The following is a 22,109-nucleotide window of genomic DNA, read 5'->3' on the forward strand; positions in this document are numbered from 1 at the left end:
TTTCCCCACCTAAGATCTTTCCCAGTAAGAGCCTGCGAAGCTCACTGTGGGAGACGATAGTGTGGGAGGGAGGGGGACTCCCGAATCAGCTAATTCAGGCCTCACTGAAAGGCAAACTCTCCAACATCCATAAACGAAGTCCTGTCTGAGTCCATGCTTCCTCCAAAAGCTAACGTAGGCCAGGAAGATTGAATGCTTGGGCCTCCAGGTTCTCCAGTGCAGAGACTGGTGCTTAAAGCATCCCTCTCTCTCCCCTTCAGCTCATTAAAATGCCGTTAGCCTGAGGGTTAGAGGCCCAGGAGTGGGTCTCAAATGCCATCAGAAGCCTTGATGACTTATTGAGCCACTAACTGATCCTGAGAATAACTGCTCTCCTTTTCCTCCCCTCCCAGGTGAACCAGGAACTCCAGGCAGGATCATGACTTCAGGTAGGCAGGCGCTGCACTGTGCACTGGGCAGCTCGCTCGTGTACTGAGCACCTGCCCTGGCCTTGCCTCAAGATCCTCCAAGTCTGTGGGCTTGGTGCTCCGGGCAGGATGTAGAGCTGGGCTCTTCCAGTCAGAAGCAAGGAGGGTTGGGGAACCTTAAAGGTAATGGGAGCAAGAGCTGCTGGCCCAGCCTGGCCTGTAGCCTGGCTTGGGTCCCAGCACATCTGAGCAAGAAGAGTGGGGCTCAGTGTTCCACACGCCTTCTGTTTTCAGAGGGATCATCAACGCTCACTGTCCCAGGCCCTCCAGGACCTCCTGGAGCCATGGGACCTCCAGGACCTCCAGGTGCCCCAGGTCAGTCTGTTTTCTTACTTTGCCCCAGATCAGCATCAGGCCTTGGTTATATTTAACTGTAGCAATGTTCACTCAAATCCTAAAACCCAGGTAGGAACTGGGGGAAGAGTCAGGAACTGAGAAAGCCCCCTTCCAGACGGCCTGTGTGCCCTCGTCACACCCTGGCCAGTATCCCAAGGCCTGTGCAGGTATTGCATCATCAGGTCCCCACAGCACCACTGAGGCTCAGGCAGGTAAATGACTTGTCTTAAATCACATGGCTAAGAAGTAGCAGAGTCAGGGTATAGCCAGGGTCCTCCTGGCCTCCAGAACCAGCATTTGACCAGCCAGAGCACTCGGTCCTCAAATTGTCCCCTCTTGGAAAACAATTTGATAATATGCCGCAAGGGCAATAAAAATGCTAAGAATCTATTTGAAGAAAATATCCCCAAATTGTCCAACAATAATGAGATGACTACAAAAATATGAAGACTTAAAGCTGTTAGCAGATAACAGTGTTCTTTCAAAGAGAATACTTGTTATTGTGTGCTCGGTGGTTACAACTATATTTTTACAAGATAAAAATATGCTGGAAGGAAATGAAATGCCTGCAAGGTAAAGAATTATAGGTGATAACTTTTTTTCATTTCTCCAAAATGCCTGTTATTTTGTTATATCTACTTTTTGATTATTTTAAATGTTTGTGTGTAAATGAACTACATTACTTAACAAGACCAATGTAAGTATGAACCAGTCTTCCCTCTTGATAAACTCCAGGGAGACAGGGGACACTGGGGGCATTTAGAAGGACAGTGTCAGAGGGGCCAGTCCTGCTCATCCCAGGAGCCCCAGTGTCTGGCAGAGGAATTCTCACTGTGTGCCAAACGCTGTTCTGGTGTCAGATTGCTTACTGTTCTCAAAGAAGCAAGCTGACCTCTTTGGGCCACTGTTCTATGCCTTGCGAGGAAGCTACTTATGCACCCAGGCACTTGCCTTTTCTTTACTTCTTTCTGAAACTCTGACTCTACATGTGTGATAAAGCCTTTTCTTCCCCAACCCCATTTCCAGGCCCTGCCGGCCCAGCTGGTCTCCCAGGACAGCAAGGTATGTCACCCCCCAAGTCAGAATGCATGACTGAGGCTGTTGGGAGAGACTCCTTCCCATCTCTAAGTGAAATGAGACGGGCGTTTTTGGAAGGGAGGCAAGGGGGCCACCCGGCTCGTCACCCAGGGCCTTGCAAGGTCTCAGCAGCCAGGGGAGACACCACCTCTCACTCTCTTCCCTGTGTCTGAGAAGATAGGGGTCCTCCGGAAAGGAGGGTGGAGGCTCTTGGGTCAGGGTCAAGCTCAGCTATTTTCACAGGCCTCAGGCCTCTTGTGACCAGATCTTGATAATCATGTCACCATCCAGCAATTTATCCAAATACCAAAGACCCAATTCCTCCTGGGGTGTTTCTCTCTGACCCCACCCACCCTTGGCTCAGCCCCGCCCACACTCAGCTCAGCCCCACCCATCCTCGGGAGCTCAGGCTGTGCCCCACCCTGGGCACCTGGGCCACTTCCGGGGGAAAGCACTGACCGATTGCTGCAGGCAGTGCCCACCTCCCAGCTCTGTGTCCTCCCCACAGGCCCGAGAGGGGAGCCAGGACTTGCTGGCGAATCGTTCTTGAGCAGTGGCAGCTCCATCTCTGAGGTCCTCTCCACCCGTGAGTGCCACCACGTTGTCCAGGGCAGGTGACCTGGGGGTGGGAGTGGGCTGAGGCCAGTGGCAGCTGCACCAGTGAGTCATGCAAGCCCTGATGTAAGGATGGCAGTTCCTCTGAAACAGTGCTAGCTGAGAAAGAACAGCAGGGGTTTTCTCAGCTCTGGAGGATGAGTCACGGCGGATAGCACAGCTGTCAGAGGGCCTCTCAGGATTCCAGGAGGACCAGGGTCACGCGGGGCCGCTGGACCCTGCCCTGAGTGTGACTGGAGTGTGCGTCCCCCTCTCTGGAAGCAGTGACGAGGGTCTGTGGGTTCTCAGCCACAGGCCTGGCCTGAGAGGGTTGACTCCTGGGTCCCCCAGTTCTCAAAGTCCTTTAAAAAGCCCAGCAGAGATGCCGCTGGACCTCGCACCTGGGCACCTGGATAGCAAAGACAATGGCCAGCCCTGGTCCAGCAGTCACTGTGTGCCAAACGCTGTGCTGTGAATCCCACTGAGTCTGTTCAAGGCCCTGTGATGTCAGTCGTAGGCCTCTGCTTTACAGCAGAGGAAGCTGAAGCTGAAAGAGGTTGAGAACATACCCAAAGTCATAAGCTGGAAGCAATGGGGCAGGACTTAGACTCAGGCTGTGTGACACCAGAGCCATGCTCTTACTCATCACTGCGTACACCCACATCAGCCATCAGGGAGTTGGACCCAGCTTTGTCCTGCCTCTGAGCCAAAGACACCTCTAGCAGAGGGGGTCCTGGAGGGTCCAGTGCCATGACCCCTGACTCACGGCCCAGGGTGGCAGTGTGAGTATAGGTGCTGGTGATCCTGGTGAGGGGTAAGGCTGGCAGAGAGCAGCCTCATGACAGCTTATGCTCATCTCTGGTTTCTTCTTTCTACAGAGGGTCTTGATTTACGAGGTCCCCCAGGCCCACCTGGACCACCTGGGCCACCAGGTGAGCACCTCAGGGATCTTTGGAAGGTTGGGAATCTTGGGGCAGGTAGCTCAAGGCACTTAGTGAGGAAGCCAAGATACTGGATTCAGCTTTTCCCCTTCCTCACCCTCTTCTACAGGACTGTCCATTCCAGGCCCCCCAGGCCCCCGAGGCCCAGCAGGTAAGACCTGAGCAGTGGGAGGCATGAGACAGTGGGACCCAGAGCCCATGCTTCTTCCCAGTAGGCTCTTAGGAAGGAGCTTCCCTGCCACTTCTCCTCCTGGGCAGGGGTTCCCAGCTGACCCCTTTGCATTAATAAGTCTTGGGGTTCTCTTATTTAGGGGAAGGCTTGCCAGGCCCACCAGGCCCACCAGGCCCACCAGGATCTCTCCGGACCAGCTCAGGTAATGCTGGGGAGCCAAGTCCCTCCCGTCCTCCACCTCAGCCCTAGCCCAGCACGTGCTGTGGTCACAGGCATGCAGTCTTCCTGACCGACTCACCATAATTCCTCCTCCTGACTTTCCACCGTGGGTGTGTTTGCATAAACTCCCTGCTACCTGCTGCATGGAGAGAGGGTGCTGGTGCCACCCCACCCACCCTGAGAGCCACTGGTAGCCTAGCCTAGGGGAGACAGCCAGTTCTGCCCTGGGGGAGCTTCTGGACTGACCAGGGATACCTGGCTCCTGTCCTCAGGGAGCCCAGGTCTGATAAAGTAGGCAGGACATATGCACGTGAAATGGGATAGATGCTGATCGTGTAACATAGAAACAAACGGAAATAACTTTAGAGCAAACATTAGCCCAGAACTTGTCTCTAGTGGAAAATTCATCCACCCATCGACCCATCAACCTGTTTGTTCATTCTTTCTTTATCTTTATTTATTTTTCTACCCACCCATCCATCTGATAAATATTGACTGGGCATCTGCGGAATGACAGGCACTGGGCTAGAGGCTGCTTCCTCAAACACTGCTGCATCTATACTCAGAACTCTTTCTTTCTTCCACAGAGAACTTCTTCTCTGGCCCTCCAGGCCCACCTGGCCCCCCAGGCCCCAAGGGAGACCAAGGTGAGAAGTGTCTTAGGGAGCACGGGAGCCTGTGTGTGCCCCTGCTTAGAGTTTGGATGAGCTGGCGCGTGCCTTCATGCTCCTGCCATATCCCATTAGGAGCTCAGCAGCCTAGAGCAGGGGGGTGGGGAGGCACAGTGGTCAGATGTTGTGCAAAGAATTCCCACCTCTGCACTGTCCCAGGGAGCCCCCAGCTTGGTGTCTACTCCAGCCCGGAGCCCTGTCCCCTCCCCCACAGGCTCCTTGAATCACAGCATCTGGTTGGGTCATGTCTCACAACTCTGCCTTCTCCCTCAGGTCCCCCAGGTCCCCGAGGACACCAAGGTACAGTAGAGCTGGCATCAAACACACCTGGGATGGGGATGGGGTGGCAAAAGATGACCTTCCAAGAGCCCTGAGCTTCTTGAGTTTGGTCCAAATGAGTGAGGGTAGATGTATGTCTCTGATGGCTGAGAATTTGTGTGTGTGTGTGTGTGTGTGTGTGTGTGTGTGTGTGGCGTTAGCTCCAGGTACTGCCTGGCAGGCAGCGCAGCCCCAGCCATGGTGAACCTTGAGGAGCCTCAGGGCTGGGGCATGGGAAGAGGGAGGGAGGCACAGCTAACTGTCACCTTTCATCTGTGTCCCTCAGGCGAGCGAGGCCTCCCAGGGTTCTCAACCTCAGGTAAGTGCTGAGCACCCGCCACTGCTGGCTCTGCGGGAGCCTCTCCCCACGCTAACTGTACTCTGTGTTATTGGCTTCCAGGCTCCGGTTCTCTTGGACTCAATCTGCAAGGACCACCAGGCCCACCTGGCCCTCAGGGACCCAAGGGTGACAAAGGTCAGTGAAGGTGGTGAAGAGTGGGAGCAAGGCTGGCTCCCAGAGCCCTAATAGAGGGCAGCAAGTACTTATTGGTGCTACAGCCTTGGGAGGAAGAAGAGGCTGAAGAAAGGAGAGCCTGGAGAGAGAAAGGGACAGGGATGGGAGGATCCAGTCTCTGCCCAAAGGGAGCTGTGGTATTATTGCAGAAATGAAACTAAGAAACATGGGACAGTTGTTGAGTCACAAGCTGATAAGTGTGGTTAGGCTTAACCAGGGAAGGCTTCCCGGAGGAGGTGATGCAAACAAAGCTTGTTTTGGATTCCAGGTGATCCTGGAGTCCCAGGGGCTCCTGGCATTCCTGGTGGTCCCTCTCGAGGTAAGAACCAAAAGTGACCAAAATTCTTCGCCCCTTCAAGAGAGTCTGGTCATGCCAGTGAGGATGTTAATTATCTAATCATTCACTTATCCATGATTCAGTGTTGATGAGGTACTTTCTCACATGCTAGGGTCTCTGAGCTGTCTTTAAGGAGGTTACAAGCAAGTGGGATGGGAGGGAAGAGTGCCTGCACGATAAAGATGACTAACAATGCAGAGCAGAACAGAGCCGGGAGCTAGGGGTTCAGGGGCGAGGTGGGCCGTGTGGGCAGTGAGTAGGTTGCTGAGGGAAAGGGAGGGCTTGTCTGGCGAGTTCCTGCAAGCTCTGTGCCCCTTGCGGACAGTGGCTTTCCTGCCATCTCTTTTTGGGGAGACCTTCCTCTTTGCCCAGTCCTACTTCTCCTACTGAGGAAGACCCTCCCTCTTCAGACCATGGAAGTATTGCCTGAGCCCCTTCGTCTGACCCCAGGGTGGAGAAACCAACTCAGAGGCTTTCTCTCCTACAGGGGGTTCGTCATCGAACACCATGTTCATGCCGGGCCCACCAGGCCCACCAGGCCCTCCAGGGCCTCCAGGCTCCATCAGCAGCTCTGGCCTGGAGATTCAGCAGTACATCTCTGACTACATGCAGAGTGAGTGCCAGGGTCAGAGTGTGTGTGTGTGTGTGTGTGTGTGTGTGTGTGAGTCAGAGTGGGGCAGTGTGTGTGTGTGTGTGTGTGTGTGTGTGTGTGTCAGTCAGAGTGGGGCAGTGTGTGTGTGTGTGTGTGTGTGTGTGTGTGTCAGTCAGAGTGGGGCAGTGTGTGTGTGTGTGTGTGTGTGTGTGTGTGTGTTGGGGGTGGCAGTCTAAACAGCCAGGCCCAGGTCCTCCACCCTTGGAGCCAGGACTACAGGTCCATGAGCTCCCGGACACCTTCCTTCTCACAGCTGCCCACATACACAGCCTTGCCCTCACCCCAGGAGAGGCTCACACACCCACAAGCCTGGCCACATGCACACACACACACACACACCCCTTCACACCTGTGTGCGTTCCCCCAACCTCATCCCTGTGCCTCAGGGATGTGAGAGTGTGGTTCCCACTGACTGGAGGCTTGCTGGTCCATAGCCCTCGAGCTCCACCTGACCCGGCTCAGGTCTCTGCCCCAGCTTCTCCATCTGTAACAAGAGGAGTCCAGGCTCCCTGCTGGCCCTGCCTTGGCTTGTGTGCGGGGTGGGTTCGGCATTTCATCAAGTGCTTCAGGTCACCTCCATGGGGAGGACACGCCCTCCCAGGGACAAGCTTGACTTTGCTTTATTTCTTTGTTGGCAGGTGACAGTATTAGGTCTTATCTATCTGGAATTCAGGGACCCCCGGGCCCACCCGGTCCCCCTGGGCCTGTCTCCACCATCACGGGTGAGACTTTCAACTACTCGGAGCTGGCCAGCCTCGTTGTGAGCTACTTACAGAGTAAGCCTCTCCCCAGCCCTGTAATGGTATCTTCCTCCCAGGGTCCACTTTTATTCCTGGAGCCTCGTTTCTTAATTTGCTTTTTGCTTTGTCCTTCTTCTGAATGTGATGTTCAATGCTGAATTCACAGTAATCAGGCCACAGGGATCTAACTTTAAAATAGGTTTGTTGAGACCAAGAATGGTGGCCACGCTGCAGAGCCCCTCTTGCGGGTAACGCGTCTGTCCTCAGTATATGAAAATGGATCCTTCCGGTTGGCAGGATCAAGTAGGAGTTAGTCTGAAACATGTTCTTGAAAATAAACTGCATTTTTTACCAAACAAAAACAAAACAAACACAAAAACAACCTTTGACCTTTTCATGCTTTCCAAATGGCCTCCTAATGCCCCCATTCATTCACTTTCCCCAAATGGATGCAGCCGATTAACCAGGTCTTGGTGATTCTGGAGTCATAAGGGCGTTGCTTCAGTACCAGCCAAGCCAGTAACCCATCTCCTTCCCCACAGGTTCTGGGTACAGCATCAGCACGTCCTCTGCCTCCATCTCTTCTGAAGACATCCTGGCTGCGCTCCAGCGTGAGTGGCCTGCCTGGGCTGCAGGGTGGGGCCTTTCTCGCCTCCTGTGAGGCCGTTCCTCAGGACAAGGAGCCACTCCCTCCTTGCTCCCAGCAGCCAGCTAGAAAGGGGGGCATCTGATCTCCCCGCCAGTGCCGGGCAACCAGGCGGGTACTCCTTCACTACCAGGAGCTAGCTGATGTGCCCCTGGGGGCTGAGAACCTCCAGCTCACACATGTCCCGCTGGCCAGTCTGCGGGGAGACCAGCCGGCCGGTGGGCCATGCCAGTGCCCCCTCTCCTTCCAGGGGACGAGGTGCAGCAGTACCTACGTCAGGTCCTGATGGGCCTTCCGCGGCCCCCAGGCGCCGGTGGAGATTGGTCCCTCCAGTCTTTGGACTACGCGGAGCTGAGCAGCCGCGTCCTGAGCTACATGTCCAGTGAGTGTCCACTTCCATAGGTGGGGCTGGCGGGAGGCCTGGGTGAGGACGCGGGTGCTGGACATCCCGGGAATGGCTTCTGACCCTGTCCTGCCAGCCTGCACCCAACCCAGAGGGAAGGAGTGGCTTCGGGGCTGTTCAAACCTGCTGCCCCGAGCAGGTCACGGAGCCTCAGGCTCTTGAGTGTCTTGGGCACCATCCTGAGTGGAATCTGCACACAACTCACACGCACACTTCTCTATACAGAGATAGGCACGCATTTCTCTACACGTGTTCATGCACGTACACACACGCACTTGTACACACACGCACACTCCCACACACCAGCAGGAGGGACACAGGCTCTGCTAGACCCATGCACCTCCCTCTCCACGTCCATATCCAGGGTCCTGTCTGCCTTACTCTCTGCCATCTCTTCCTGCTGCCCCAACTCTCCCCTCTCCCAGACCCCACTCCTATTCAGACAGTTGCTTCTGTCTGGCTCCCTCTCTGACCCGGGGTTCCCATTGGTGTTTCTGTCTGCCTTTCCCCATCTGATCTGCATCCTTCACAACTCGGGATTCTGTTCCTCAGGCACTGGAGTCAGCATTGGGCTTCCTGGCCCCCCAGGGCCCCCGGGCTTGCCGGGGACGTCCTATGAGGAGCTCCTCTCCTTGCTCCAAGGTAGGGCTGAGCAGGGCCATTTGAATGGGGGCTTTAGGGTGGAGGGCAGGTCCCTTGGCCCCGGGTGGAGACCAATCCTTGCTCCTCCTTGGTGTCTCAGGGTCTGAATTCAGAGGCATAGTTGGGCCCCCAGGCCCCCCTGGGCCACCGGGGATCCCAGGCAGTGCATGGTCCGGCATCAGCGTGGAGGACCTCTCGTCTTACCTGCAGAGTAAGGAGTGAGGCAGGTGGAGGAGGGCACCCTATCTCAAGGGGTCCCGCAGGTTTGAGCAAGGGCAGTGTGGAGATTTCAGCCCACTCACTGGTCACTTGGTCCCCTGGTGCAGGTACAGGGCTGGGCTCTGGGGCCCTGGAGGGGGACATACTTGCTTCTGGGGTGCCTTCAGTGGCAGGAGGGTATAGTTGCGGGGAGACAGTGCTTCCAAGTCATGAGAGAACTCATGGCCAGCATGTGACCCGGCGCCAAGCCGAGAGCTCCACTCTCAGCAGCAGAAGGGCCGACGTAATCTGGGTTGAATGAGGCTCAGGACTGGGGCCCTCCTTCCAGAGGGGCCTGGGCTAGGAATTCATGGTGACCTTTCTTTCTCTTGCCTCTCCCTTAGCTGCCGGCTTGTCATCCATCCCAGGCCCCCCAGGCCCTCCAGGTCCCCCAGGCCCTCGAGGGCCTCCGGGTGTCTCAGCAGCTCTGGCGACCTACGCAGCTGAAAACAGCGACAGTTTCCGGAGTGAGCTGATCAGCTACCTCACAAGTAGGTGCCCCTGATGTCGCTGTCACTCCTCCGCCCCCTCCCAGACCGTGCTTCTCCCCGTAAAAGGGGCAGGAGGGGCTTGAAGGGACCTGGAGGCCAGACACAAGAGCCCTGGTTGGGAAATCCAGCTTTGTCCCGGACCACAGTCTCCCGCTCGGTGCAAGTTCACAACCTGCTCAGAGGTGTCAAGATCCTGGGAGAGGCCCCCCAACTCCCACTTCTCTGTCTCCTGCCCCCAGACCTGGCCCCACCAACACCGCTTCCCCTCACAGGTCCTGATGTGCGCAGCTTTATCATCGGCCCCCCGGGCCCGCCCGGGCCCCAGGGCCCCCCGGGGGACAGCCGCCTGGTGTCCCTGGACAGCTCCTACAGCCGAGGCAGCAGCTCCTCCTCCTCCTCCTCCTACAGCTCGTCCATGGGCATAGGAGGAGCCAGCGGAGGCTCCCTGGGTGAAGGGGGAGCCTTCGGTCTGGACCTGGGCCTGGGCCGAGGCTACGGGGCAGCAGCAGAAGGCGGCACATTTGGTGGCGAGGGTGTATCGTTTGGACCTGGCTTTGCTGGAGGTCTGGACTACAACGAGCTGGCCGTTCGGGTGTCCGAGAGCATGCAGCGTAAGTGACACCGCAGCCTCGGTGCTGGGGGCCAGGGACGTGGTGAAGGGGGGGGCGTGTGAGCATCTCCACATCCAGGAGGACAGTAACTCTGGAATCAGGTGGGCAGGGACCGAAGACCAGGGCCTGGAGCCCCTGCTGCAGGGAACAGACATGCTGGGGTCTTTGTACTTTGTTTTCTTTCTCACGTGCAGTTCTCAGAAGAGCCTGTGACTGTGAAGGTTTTCTGGTGGGGCTGAGGAAAGGTTACTGGCTAAGAGGTCCTTTCTCCCTGTGGCACACCAGCACCGCTGTGCAGCAAGAGCCTGTAATAAAAGCCCACGGAGATGGAGCCCTGTGCCATCAACAGGGGAGACAAAGGACACATGGGGCTCCTCCCTCGCTGCCGCGTCGTCTAAGCTACTGCATTGGGAGTTAGCCACAGGGCACTGTGCTCCCCACATGACCCCTGCTCCCTGGCCCACACTCTGGTGTTTTTCAGGTCAGGGCCTGCTCCAGGGGATGGCCTACACGGTGCAGGGCCCACCAGGCCAGCCTGGGCCCCAAGGGCCCCCTGGCATCAGCAAGGTCTTCTCTACCTACAGCAACATGACCGAGGACCTCATGGACTTTTTCCGAAGTAAGGGCATCCCCTGACTACCTGCCCAACACTTAACTTGCTGCATAGCTCACACAGGGTCTGCTCCGAAGAAACTGGTCTCACAAAAAGCCTTGTTACCACTTGAGATGCTGAAAATGATGAATTCTAAACATTGTTTCCCTCTTATAAGTCCAAACTCTACCACTACCTGCCATGTTAAAGTCTGAACAAATCACTTTACTTCCCAAGTTTCAGGGTGATCCCTAGTCTAAAGCCAGTTTTCCCCCTTGCAGCTTACGGAGCTATTCCAGGACCCCCTGGACAAAAGGGAGAGGTGGGCTTCCCTGGACCCAAAGGTAAGTGATGGCAGGAAACCACCACCAGGATCCTGTATAACAGCTGCCTCTCGTGGGAAGCAGCTCCCTCGCCAGTGCTGTGCGGGGACCGTGTGGCCCTCCAGCCTCGCACTGTGCTTGACTTAGCCCTGCCCCACTCTGTCCTCCTAGGTGAGAGGGGCCCTGCTGGACCACCAGGTCGGCCTGGGCCACCTGGCCCTCGAGGGCACAAAGGAGAAAAAGGAGACAAAGGTAAGCCTTAGCTGCCGCAGCTTCTGGAGTGCTGGGAGGCAGACTGTACCCAGAGCCAGACTGAAAATTTAGGCAAAAGCCAATTTCTAAAGGCACATATGGCCAACGACATAATTTGCATAACAATCAAATGAAAGGCCAGGGAGAAAGGAAGGAAAGTGTCCGTGCAGGGAGGAAAAGGAAAACCACGCTGGGAATGAAATGGGGTCATCAATTTTGATAAATGGATAGTCTCACAAAAGAGTCCATCTTTCAAGTCAGTTTTGCAGTAGTCACAGTTGCCGTAATTACCCAAGCAAAAGTCCTCACAGACCAAAAGGTGTTTTTTAACTTCCTATTCATCTTTCAAACTTCTAGGTGACCAAGTCTATGCTGGGCGGAGAAGGAGAAGCATTGCTGCCAGGCCATGAGTGAGCCTTGGCAGAAGAGCCCCCTGGACCAGTTCTTGCAGTGGCTTATGGCACTTAGGTCAAAATCTCTCCAGAGGGTAAAAGCTGGAGTCTCACTGTCCTACTGAGACAGCACAGCAAGTAGTCAACTAGGGTCCTGTCTTAGTCTGGAACAGTATATATATGTATGTAGAATTCATTCCAAGACACAGTCTGTGACAGCTTCACGGGGTGGGCTCAAGTGGCTGCGGGGTGGCAGGATGAGATGGCTTCCCCGCCTCCAAGCCCGAGCCCTCCGCTTATTCAACCCTGACCTAAGGAAGCCAGTTACGTGAAAGTTGGCTCAGGAGTCCTTGAGCTTTGCCTAAGAACGAGCCCAGAAAATGGAAGACGGGATGGGGTGGTTTCCTGGGGTGACACTCGGTGGGGCTGTTCTGGTGAACACCACAAGGCTGTGCTCTTGGCTCCTCTCGCCTCTTCCCTCCGCATTCTCTCTATAGTCATAGGAAAGAGCTGGCTAAGAAGCAACTCTCGCAACTGAAAAAACTTAAGAAATCCACTTCCCTTGGAAGGTGGTGACAGGGTCTCTACTAGTTATTTCTCAATATCTATCACATTCCCACTTGCTTAGAAGTTTGATTGCAGCTAGGCTCTGCGTCCATAGGTCCGTGCTAGAGTTGATAAATATGGTACACTGAACTAGGTTGCAGCCAATAGGAAAAGAAGGGCAGTTGGACAAGGAAGAATGAAGGGGAGAGGAGAGAGAGCAGAATGCCTGACACCCCTGCCCTGCACTTAGGAAATGCATAGGGGACTGGGCACAGTTAGTTTTTAGGCACTTTTCAATGTCTACAAATGTTTATGTGGTCTATTAGATGAAGAGTCATTTCAACTGCAAAATTTCCAATTAAAAGTTTTTTTTCTTCTTTTTTAATATTATGTTTAATGTGATCCATCTAACCAAAAAAAGAAAATAAAAGAAAATGAAGGAAAGGAGGAAAAGAAAGAAGGAAACAAAATATTTTGGGTTAACTGGGTTTGACTCTAACACCATTACAAACACAAGAAAACATATATAAAACAAATACTAACAGACATAAAGGGATTAATTGATGGGAATACAATAATAGTAGAAGACTTTAACACCCCACTAACATCACTGGACAGGTCTTCCAGACAGAAAGTCAATAAGGCAACGGAGATACTAAATGATTCAACAGAACAGTTGGACTTGGTTGATATTTTTAAGACATTACATCCCAAAACAGAATATATATTCTTTTCAAGGGTTCATGGAACATTCTCTAGGATAGGCCACATACTCTGGCACAAAAGAAGCCTCAACAAATTTAAGATAGAAATTATTTCAAGCATCTTCTCTGATCACAGTGGCATGAAACTAGAAATCAACCCCCAGAAAAACAAATGAGAAAAAAAATGACAGCATGGAGACTAAACAACATGCTACTAAAAAACCAGTGGGTCAACAATGAAATCAGAAAAGAAATTTAAAAATACCTTGAGACAAATGACAATGAAAACAAAACCACACAAAATCTATGGGATGCAGCAAAAGCAGTCCTAAGAGGGAAGTTCATAGTGATACAGACCTTCCTCAAAAAACAAGAACAATCTCAAATAAACAAGCTAGAAGAATTAGAAAAAGAAAAACAAACAAAACCTGAAGTCAACCGAAGGAAATAAATAATAAAGATCAGGGGGGAAATAAATAAAATAGAGACTTAGAAAAAATTAATCAAACCAAGAGCTGGTTTTTTGAAAGAGTAAACAAAACTGACAAACCTCTGGCCAGGCTCACCAAGAAGAAAAGAAAGAGGGCACAAATAAACAAAATAAGGAATGAAAATGGAAAAATTATAACCGCTACCACAGAAATACAAAAAATCATAAGAGAATACTGTGAACAACTATATGGCAATAAACTGGACAATTTAGACAAAATGGATGTTTCTAGAAACATACAGTCCACCAAAACTGAATCAAGAAGAAACAGATCATTTGAATGGATCAATCACTCTAAGTGAAATAGAATCAGCAATAAAAATCTTCCCTGCAAACAAAAGTCCAGGACCAGATGGCTTCACTGGGGAATTCTACCACTCACACAAAGAAGAGCTCATACCAGTCCTTCTCAAACGCTTCCAAAAGACTGAAGAGGAGGGAATATCCCAAACTCATTCTATGAAGCCACCATCACCCTGATACCAAAACCAGACAAAGACATTACCAAAAAAGAAAACTATAGGCCAATATCATTGATGAACATAGACGCAACAATCCTCAACAAAATATTAGCAGAGTCCAACAGCACATAAAAAAGATTATACACCATGATCAAGGTGGGTTCATCCCAGGGACACAAGGATGGTTCAACATACACAAATCAATCAATGTGATACATCACATCAACAAGAAAAAGGACAAAAATCAAATGATCATCTCAATAGATGCAGAAAAAGCATCTGATAAAATTCAACACCCATTTGATAAAACCTCTCACCAAAGTGGGTATAGAGGGAACATATCTCAACATAATAAAAGCTATATATGACAAACCTACAGCCAGCATAGTACTCAGCAGGGAAAAGCTGAAAGCCTTCCCACTAAAATCTGGAACAAGACAAGGATGCCCACTCTCACCACTTCTATTCAGTATAGTATTGGAAGTCCTAGCCATAGCAATTAGACAAGAAAAAGAAATAACAGGGATCAAAACTGGAAGAGAAGAGGTAAAATTGTCATTACATGCAGATGACATGATACTATATATAGAAAACCCTAAAGGCTTCACACAAAAACTATTAGAGCTAATAAAAGAATTTGGCAAGGTAGCAGGATACAAGATTAACATTCAGAAATCAGTGGCATTTCTTTATACTAACAATGAAATATCAGAAAAGGGAAGTATAGAAACAATCCCTTTTAAAATTGCATCCAAAAAAAATAAAATACTTAGGAATAAATCTGACCAAGGAAGTGAAAGACTTTTATGTGGAGAACTACAAAACACTGGCTAAGGAAATTAAAGATGACTTAAAGAAATGGAAAGATATCCCATGTTCTTGAATTGGAAGAATTAATATTGTTAAAATGGCCATACTACCCAAAGCAATCTACAGATTTAATGCAGTCCCTATAAAATTACCCAGGACATTTTTCACAGAATTAGAACAAATAATCCTAAAATATATATGGAATCACAAAAGATGCAGAATTGCCAAAGCAATACTGAAGAAAGAAAGAATGAAGCTGGAGGAATAACCCTCCCAGACGTCAGACAATACTACAGAGCTACAGTAATCAAAACATCATGGTATTGGTACAAAAACAGACATGTGGATTAATGGAACAGAACAGAGAGCCCAGAAATAAATCCACAAACTTTTGGTCAATTAATCTTTGACAAAGGAGGCAAGAACATACAATGGAGTAAAGACAGTCTCTTCAGCAAATGGTGTTAGGAAAACTGGACAGCTGCATGTAAATCAATGAAGTTAGAATATTCCCTCACATCATACACAAAATAAACCCAAAATGGCTTAAAGACTTAAACATATAAGACGACACTATAAACCTCTTAGAAGAAAACATAGTCAAAACATTATCTGACATAAATCTCAGCAGTGTTCTCCTAGGGCAGTCTACCCAGGCAACAGAAATAAAAGCAAAAATAAACAAATGGGATCTAACTAAGCTTATAAGCTTTTGCACAGCAAAGGAAACCATAAGCAAAACAAAAAGACAACCTACAGAATAGGAGCAAATATTTGCAAAAGATGAGACTGACAAGGGCTTAATTTCCAGAATATATAAACAGCTCATGCAACTTAATAAGAAAAAACAAACAACCCAATCCAAAAGTGGGCAAAGAGCTAGACAAGCAATTCTTCAATGAGGACATACAAATGGCCAATAGGAACATGAAAAAATGCCCAATATTGCTAATTATCAGAGAAATGCAAATTAAAACTACAATAAGGTACTACCTCACACCAGTCAGACCGGCCATCATTCAAAAGTCCACAAACAATAAATACTGGAGAGGCTGTGGAGAAAAGGGAACCCTCCTACACTGTTGGTGGGAATGTAGTTTGGTGCAGCCATTATGGAAAACAGTACGGAGATTCCTCAAAAGACTAAAAAATAGACTCACCATATGATCCAGCAATTCCCACTCCTGGGCATACATCCAGCGGGAACCTTAATTCAAAAAGACACATGCACCCCAATATTCACAGCAGCATTATTTACAATAGCCAAGACATGGAAACAACCTAAATGTCCTTCAACAAATGACTGGATAAAGAAGGTGTGGTATGTTTATACAACAGAAAATTACTCAGCCATAAAAAATGAAATCATGCCATTTGCAGCAACATAGATAGACCTAGATATTGTCATTCTAAGTGAAGTAAGCCAGAAAGAAAAATACCATATAATATCACTTATATGTGGAATCTAAAAAAAAAAAAGACAAATGAACTTATTTACAAAACAGAAACAGACTCACAGGCATAGAAAACGAACTTATGGTTACCAGTGGGGGAAGGGGTTGGGAAGGGATACGTTGGGAGTTCGAGATTTGCGGATACTAATATATATAAAACAGATAAACAAGTTAATACTGTATAGCACAGAGAACTATATTCAGTATCTTGTAGTAACTTATGGTAAAAAAAGAATGTGAAAACAAATATATGTATTTTCAAGTATGACTGAGGCACTGTGTTGTACACTAGAAATTGACACACTGTGAACTGACTATACTTCAATAAAAAGTATATATATACAAAAATAAAGGCAGACCTTTATCTGCAGCTACTAATTCAACCTGGGCATATTACAAAGCATCTGAAGGCTCTCCCAAAGTATAAACTACTGGAAATAAACACATATGCAACAGATGAGCAACAAGATTATGTACAATTAATGTAGTGATTTCTCCTGGAGCAAAGGAACTACGATTGCAGGGCAAGTTAATAAGGTATGGAATAGCAAAAATCCTATTAAGGAAAATGCCCCACAGAAACACATAGTAAAACCCCTCAAATTCAGAAGAGGCCAACTTGTGAATTTGTTACAAGCTGTGACTCAATTTCAATTGCTGGATAATTAAAAACGGGGTTAAATTCAATTGACTTCCGCACCTCTACTCTTCTGAAAGCCTGGATTATTTTCCATGTGCCTCTCCTGAATCTCTCACATATTATCCTAGGAAAAATCACCGTTTCGTTCCACTGTGTCACACAACTGCAGCAGCAGCCACCAGTCACACACCAAACACACTGCTGGTCCGTCCGCCTCCTTTATCACATCCTGAGAGCTATGGCTGTGGATCAGGATGGAAATTCTAAACTTGAGTTCATAAGGCCTGCAGAATTTCAAACAATGTTTTACTGTCTAATGAAAACTTATTATGCATAATGAATGACTGCATCATGCCCTTTTCATATTTTAGTTTTACCTAAAGGCTAAATCAATTTGTTTTTGTAACAGTAGCTTTAGAAGCTCAAGGATGTAATACTTTTCTTTAATGATACTTATTTTGACTAACCAGACTTTTAGAGTTTTTCCCTAGTTACAATATCTACCTATCCAAGCTATCCAAAAGTCTTCATAGAGTCCTATGCCCAAGGGAAACAGGGTAAAAGCCCAAACTGGCTAGGAAGCCCAAACTGGCTAGCTTCTCCAGACAGAACCCAGATATGAGCTATGTCCTCAGCTGGATGGCAGTGGATCTGAGTCTCTTTTGTTTCATTAAAAAAAAAAAAAAAAAAAAAAAAAAAAAAAAGTCAAGCATGAGTGCTGTAGTGTGCAATGCTCCTGGATTAGAAAATGACATGCCATGCCTCCCTCCAGCCAAGCTGACAACTTGCCAAATGATGCAGCCTAGTGTCTACTGAATCTTGCATCAACACATGAATGATGGAAAAAGGTTATTTTTAGCAGAAGTGAGGTCATACAGTTTGTGAAATGTTTGGTGAGAAAAAAAATCCATCCCAAGGGAAAAAAAATAAAAAATGATATATAAGTATTTTGATGGAAATATTTAAGCACCACCCAAAGGAGGGGTTTACTCAATGAAAAGACACTCCAAGTTACTGGTGAGAAGGACACTGCTGTGTGTGGTGACTACAGATGGTATGGAACACTAAAAAGTCTGAAGGTTCAGAAGATCTGGAGGACTGCACGTTTTAAAATATAATTAGGATTTAAAAAATGCTACAAAACCTTCTCAGGCAGGACAATCTAGTTTCAGAGATTCTCAATGAAAGACTGCTTCCCAAAGTAGATTAAGAAATAACTTTATTTTTCATTTGTCAATCCCATGATTGAAAAGACACATTGCTCCCAAAGAAACGAGGCATTTTCTGAAACAAAATTCTTTCTGAAAACTTAGTTTGTGAAGCTATTACACTGCAAATGAGAGAAGGATCACAAAAAGCTACAGCCAACATTTAAAACTGGTGTAACATTCTACCCCAAGCTTCATAGCAGAAAATGTAAAGCTACATCAAAACCATGTCAGCCACAGGATAGCAACAATAGGCATTAACTGTTGTGCCTTCAACTTAAGAAAAGCATTTAAAATATCCCATTTCCTATAAAAGATCATTTCCCAGAAAAGAACTGATATATTCAATCAGAAGCCTCTTAGAACTGGAACTAAAGCGCTCTCCTCCTCCACCTCAGTTCTACATTGTCCTTTAATCAGCAGTTATCTCTAGCTAATCATTTGATAGAATTTAGCTTCTCAGCAGTCTTTGTCATTTAAGCACAGTGTGGAATGGGGAAAAGTGTGTCGTTATAAGGGAACTAGAAGAATACAAAAGACAGTCACTTCTGAAACTCGCTGATGCTCAAGAAATCAGAGACCCTCCATTAACGTGGGTCTTATATGCCTGAGAGCTTTGTGCTTGAGGAAACACTACTTAGAGGTAGCTCTGGTTCTGGTTTATATTTAATTACAATTTGCTGTATCCTGTCACAGGAAAGTTCTAATATTTTCAGCAAGGTACAAGCACTCCAAATTTCCTCCTTACCCACCCTATAGCGTCCCCATAAAAAGGGTAAGAAAAAGCTTAACTGTGACTCCATATAGTATAGCAGCTAATTCAGCAATTCACACCCAACCATGGATTGACAGGACTAGGAAAGGCAACCTGGTGCAACGAGCTCCGTGAGCTCGCCCTGCAGAAGTGCGGCGGCGGGCGTGCCGCAGCGCGCAGGGAGACGAGGGGAGGCTGGGGAACTAGGGTGCACAGAGGGGGAGCTTCTTTTACGCCTTTCATAGCACATCCTGCCACAGCAACAAAACCACCCAATCAGGAATGGAGCTGACTACTGTTCGATTTCAAGGAAGTCTGTGCCCGTCCCCAGCTCCCCACCTGCACTTCACGCAAGAGAGAACGATCACTATTATCTACGGGAAGACAGGGTCTGACAAGAAGTGGGCAGGGATGGGTACAAACGGCATGGTCTATGACAAAACAGGTTTTGAAAAGATTTATGTAACTGTAAGTATTCAAATGAAGGTTTTTACCTCTATACATGTATCATTCTGTAGCCCGGTGCCCACATGAACATGGTCAGGTCATACTTGAAAGAGAACTCGAGCGTGAACACTTGAATCCAAAGGGCAGTTTTCAGGGAGATGCAAGAGCTGCTAATAAACTTACCGGAGTGTCAACCGTTCTACTCTGAGCCTCTTTCCTTTACTCAATACTCTGAATGTCAAGTTGAAAGAAATAAAAAGAACCAAATATTCAGACCAAATTAATTATGTGCCATAAACTATTCAGCACTCAGGATATCATTTAAATGATACTGGAAAAATGTCCACTGCCTGAAGTATTAATTTTTAAAAAGCCAATAAACTGAAAATTTCAAAGGAGAAAGTGGTATGAGAACCTTCCTCCTCTCTCCCTCATGAAATAAATCGTTAAATACACTGGATAACATTATACTGTCATATCTATCATAGCAATATAAACAATTTCCATCATCATCCTGAACATTACTTTATAAAGATATATATTTTAAAAGGCTTTCAAAACATTTTTCAACCCAGCATTTGAGAATAAAGCATTAAAAGAGTTTTGTATACAGTAACACATTGATGTGATAAGTGTATGAATTTACAACCATACATGATATATATATGTATAATATATTTATATAAAAAACAAACTTGGCCAGAAGTTGAGGCTACCTACAAAGTTGCCCAAGTAAATTATGCTTGTCAAAACAATTACAAAATTAAAATCACATGCATTTTTAATCATCTAAACCACTGACAAAATAAGGCTCAGCACTCAAAGTTTCCAAATTAACTGCAAGAAAGTGCTACCGATATTTACATTTTCTTAACATGAGTCAGTGCTCCTGCAAAGTTTCATCTGAATTTTTCACCAGCCTCAAATAACTAAAACCTGAAACCTCTAGAACTGGCACCCAGTACTCATAAGAGAACAGGCCACAAATGGCAGGCAGCAAGTTTCATCTACAAACGCACTGTCTCACACCCCAGAGTGTGGTCTGTCATCCTGTTCGACCTGACACCTGTGGGAAATCCTAAGCCTCAAGAGGGACTGGGAGTGAACATTTCATTAACAATTATATGTATCAGCAACCACATGACAAAGGTTTCAGGCTTTTCCCACTTCAAATCGAAGTAAATAATTTAAACATAGAGCAAAATAAAACCAAAATATAAATGACTTTATTTCAAAACAACAAGAAGTCATTTCTGGTATTTGCCTAAATATTTCATTTAAATTCTTTCCTGAAAACTATTCTGAACAAATGCCTCTCTTAAGATTAACTTCAGAAAAATATATTCATAAATATAACTCAGAGCCTGCCAGCCCCTGACAGAATTTTAAACAGGGTTTGCTAAGATGGGAGAAGTCACTTAACCAGCTCATGTATTTTTTTTTAGGAAATAAGTTGAGATAACCTAAATCTGCATCTCTTTGAATTTGGTAAGTTCTACACTTCCAGTCTGGACATCTACCTTTTATTTTTTCCTCCTTTCCAACTTTGTGCAACATATAGTTTAGGATGAACATTTCTATCAAGTGGTAACAGGAGCAAGATTTAAAAAACAGTAATGCTTAATGCTAAGGGTGTTTTGTCCCTGTTGAATCAAAAAAGAAAATGCTATTTTAGACTCAACTGAAATTTAGTGTTTTAGGCACTATTTTAATAAAACTAGCACCCTTAATTATTTGCTCATGCCTAAACAGGTACTTGGTTTAGACAAATTATTGAAATAATTTTTCTCTTTTAAAAGAGTGTGTTGCTAGTATTTAAAGATAATAGATTTATTTACTGAATCAATATCATATTTTGAGCAACTCGTAACTTCTTCATGAGACCTGATTCACCAAAAGAAAATTATTCCAACTCTCTACAGCAGAGTTTGAACTATAAACTTTATCCATCATTGAGAAGTCAGGTAAAAAGATATTTACTAATACTTAAATGACGTAACAGTTTTTTTTAAATAACTTTAAACATTATATCTCTACCAGTTTTTCAGGTAACAGTGTGTAAATAACACAATTTTTAAGACTATATACAAAATCACCTTAGGGAATTACTGCAAGACGCTATTTTGCCAACATGGCCCAGCATCTGTCTTAGCTCCTTTCCCTTCATCTTTGCTAAACAAACAAACAACAACAACAACAAAAAAACACCTAGAAGGTGAGGCAGGTGATTGTCTTCATGAGCTGTCTGACACAGACTGTGGCAGAAGATGAAGAGAACAGAGCGACATATTTAAAAAGCCAAAACTGAACCACAGATTGCTTCCCATGTTAAGATCCAGTGGAATGCAAGCTAGGAATAGGATAGAATTTGGAAATCCGGCTCTGTGTTGAAGGGTTAAGGCATTCAGACTCCCCGGTCATCTTAAAGAACACTTCCTGTTCCTGCAGTTTCCTAGCAAACTCTTCTTCCAGTGTCTTAAAAAGGAAGGAAAAAAAAATTACGCACTGTATTACAAATAGAATTTACTCTGAGAGTCAAGATAAAATTATTTGCCCCAAAGACTTTCCCTGTATGTTATCCTAAGGAAGCAGAGACTGCTCAGTGGCTAGGACCATAGGCTGCGTGGCTCGAGGTTCAAGTCTCGGCTCAGCCCCATGAATGGATAACTTGGGTCAATGACTTAACTTCTCTATATTACATAATCATTTCAATGTTCTGCTATGAAATAGCCATAATACCGTCTACTTCACTGGGTTGCTTTGTGAGGATTAAATGTAATAATGTACTTAATACATACTGGCACTCAACAGATGGCACCTATTATTAACTATCATCTGACTCTCCCAAGTGGAACTCACCATTTTCTATTTTTTATTTTGATTATTGATGTGCATGTCTTTTCTTCCACATTGAACTATAAACTGTTTGAAGGTTAAGACCTAAACC

General features: G+C 47.1%; 2 protein-coding genes across 4 annotated transcripts in view; one reads left to right on the top strand and one right to left on the bottom strand.

Moving 5' to 3' along the window:
- COL17A1 (collagen type XVII alpha 1 chain) overlaps positions 1–12,579 on the top strand; it is a 50,602-nt gene extending 38,023 nt beyond the window's left edge. Inside the window, exons 34-57 of one of the 2 annotated variants that reach the window (XM_032491002.1) lie at positions 393–428; positions 702–782; positions 1,830–1,865; positions 2,389–2,466; positions 3,353–3,406; positions 3,525–3,566; positions 3,727–3,789; positions 4,394–4,453; positions 4,751–4,777; positions 5,082–5,114; positions 5,196–5,270; positions 5,578–5,628; positions 6,134–6,259; positions 6,937–7,074; positions 7,581–7,649; positions 7,935–8,066; positions 8,640–8,729; positions 8,830–8,940; positions 9,332–9,478; positions 9,751–10,089; positions 10,571–10,708; positions 10,963–11,025; positions 11,176–11,256; positions 11,614–12,579. In XM_032491002.1, the coding sequence (XP_032346893.1) occupies positions 393–428; positions 702–782; positions 1,830–1,865; positions 2,389–2,466; positions 3,353–3,406; positions 3,525–3,566; positions 3,727–3,789; positions 4,394–4,453; positions 4,751–4,777; positions 5,082–5,114; positions 5,196–5,270; positions 5,578–5,628; positions 6,134–6,259; positions 6,937–7,074; positions 7,581–7,649; positions 7,935–8,066; positions 8,640–8,729; positions 8,830–8,940; positions 9,332–9,478; positions 9,751–10,089; positions 10,571–10,708; positions 10,963–11,025; positions 11,176–11,256; positions 11,614–11,666 (2,123 nt within the window). In that variant the 3' untranslated portion in view covers positions 11,667–12,579. The remainder of the gene's footprint in view (positions 1–392; positions 429–701; positions 783–1,829; positions 1,866–2,388; positions 2,467–3,352; positions 3,407–3,524; positions 3,567–3,726; positions 3,790–4,393; positions 4,454–4,750; positions 4,778–5,081; positions 5,115–5,195; positions 5,271–5,577; positions 5,629–6,133; positions 6,260–6,936; positions 7,075–7,580; positions 7,650–7,934; positions 8,067–8,639; positions 8,730–8,829; positions 8,941–9,331; positions 9,479–9,750; positions 10,090–10,570; positions 10,709–10,962; positions 11,026–11,175; positions 11,257–11,613) is intronic. The other variant, XM_032491003.1, reaches the window with a different exon arrangement.
- Positions 12,580–17,955: 5,376 nt separating this feature from the next.
- SLK (STE20 like kinase) overlaps positions 17,956–22,109 on the bottom strand; it is a 53,892-nt gene continuing 49,738 nt past the window's right edge. For both annotated transcript variants that reach the window (XM_006182991.3, XM_006182992.3), the window contains one exon: positions 17,956–21,637. In XM_006182991.3, the coding sequence (XP_006183053.1) occupies positions 21,491–21,637 (147 nt within the window). In that variant the 3' untranslated portion in view covers positions 17,956–21,490. The remainder of the gene's footprint in view (positions 21,638–22,109) is intronic.

This window comes from Camelus ferus, chromosome 11 (assembly GCF_009834535.1).
Source record: "Camelus ferus isolate YT-003-E chromosome 11, BCGSAC_Cfer_1.0, whole genome shotgun sequence".
Classification (NCBI taxonomy): Eukaryota; Metazoa; Chordata; class Mammalia; order Artiodactyla; family Camelidae; genus Camelus; species Camelus ferus.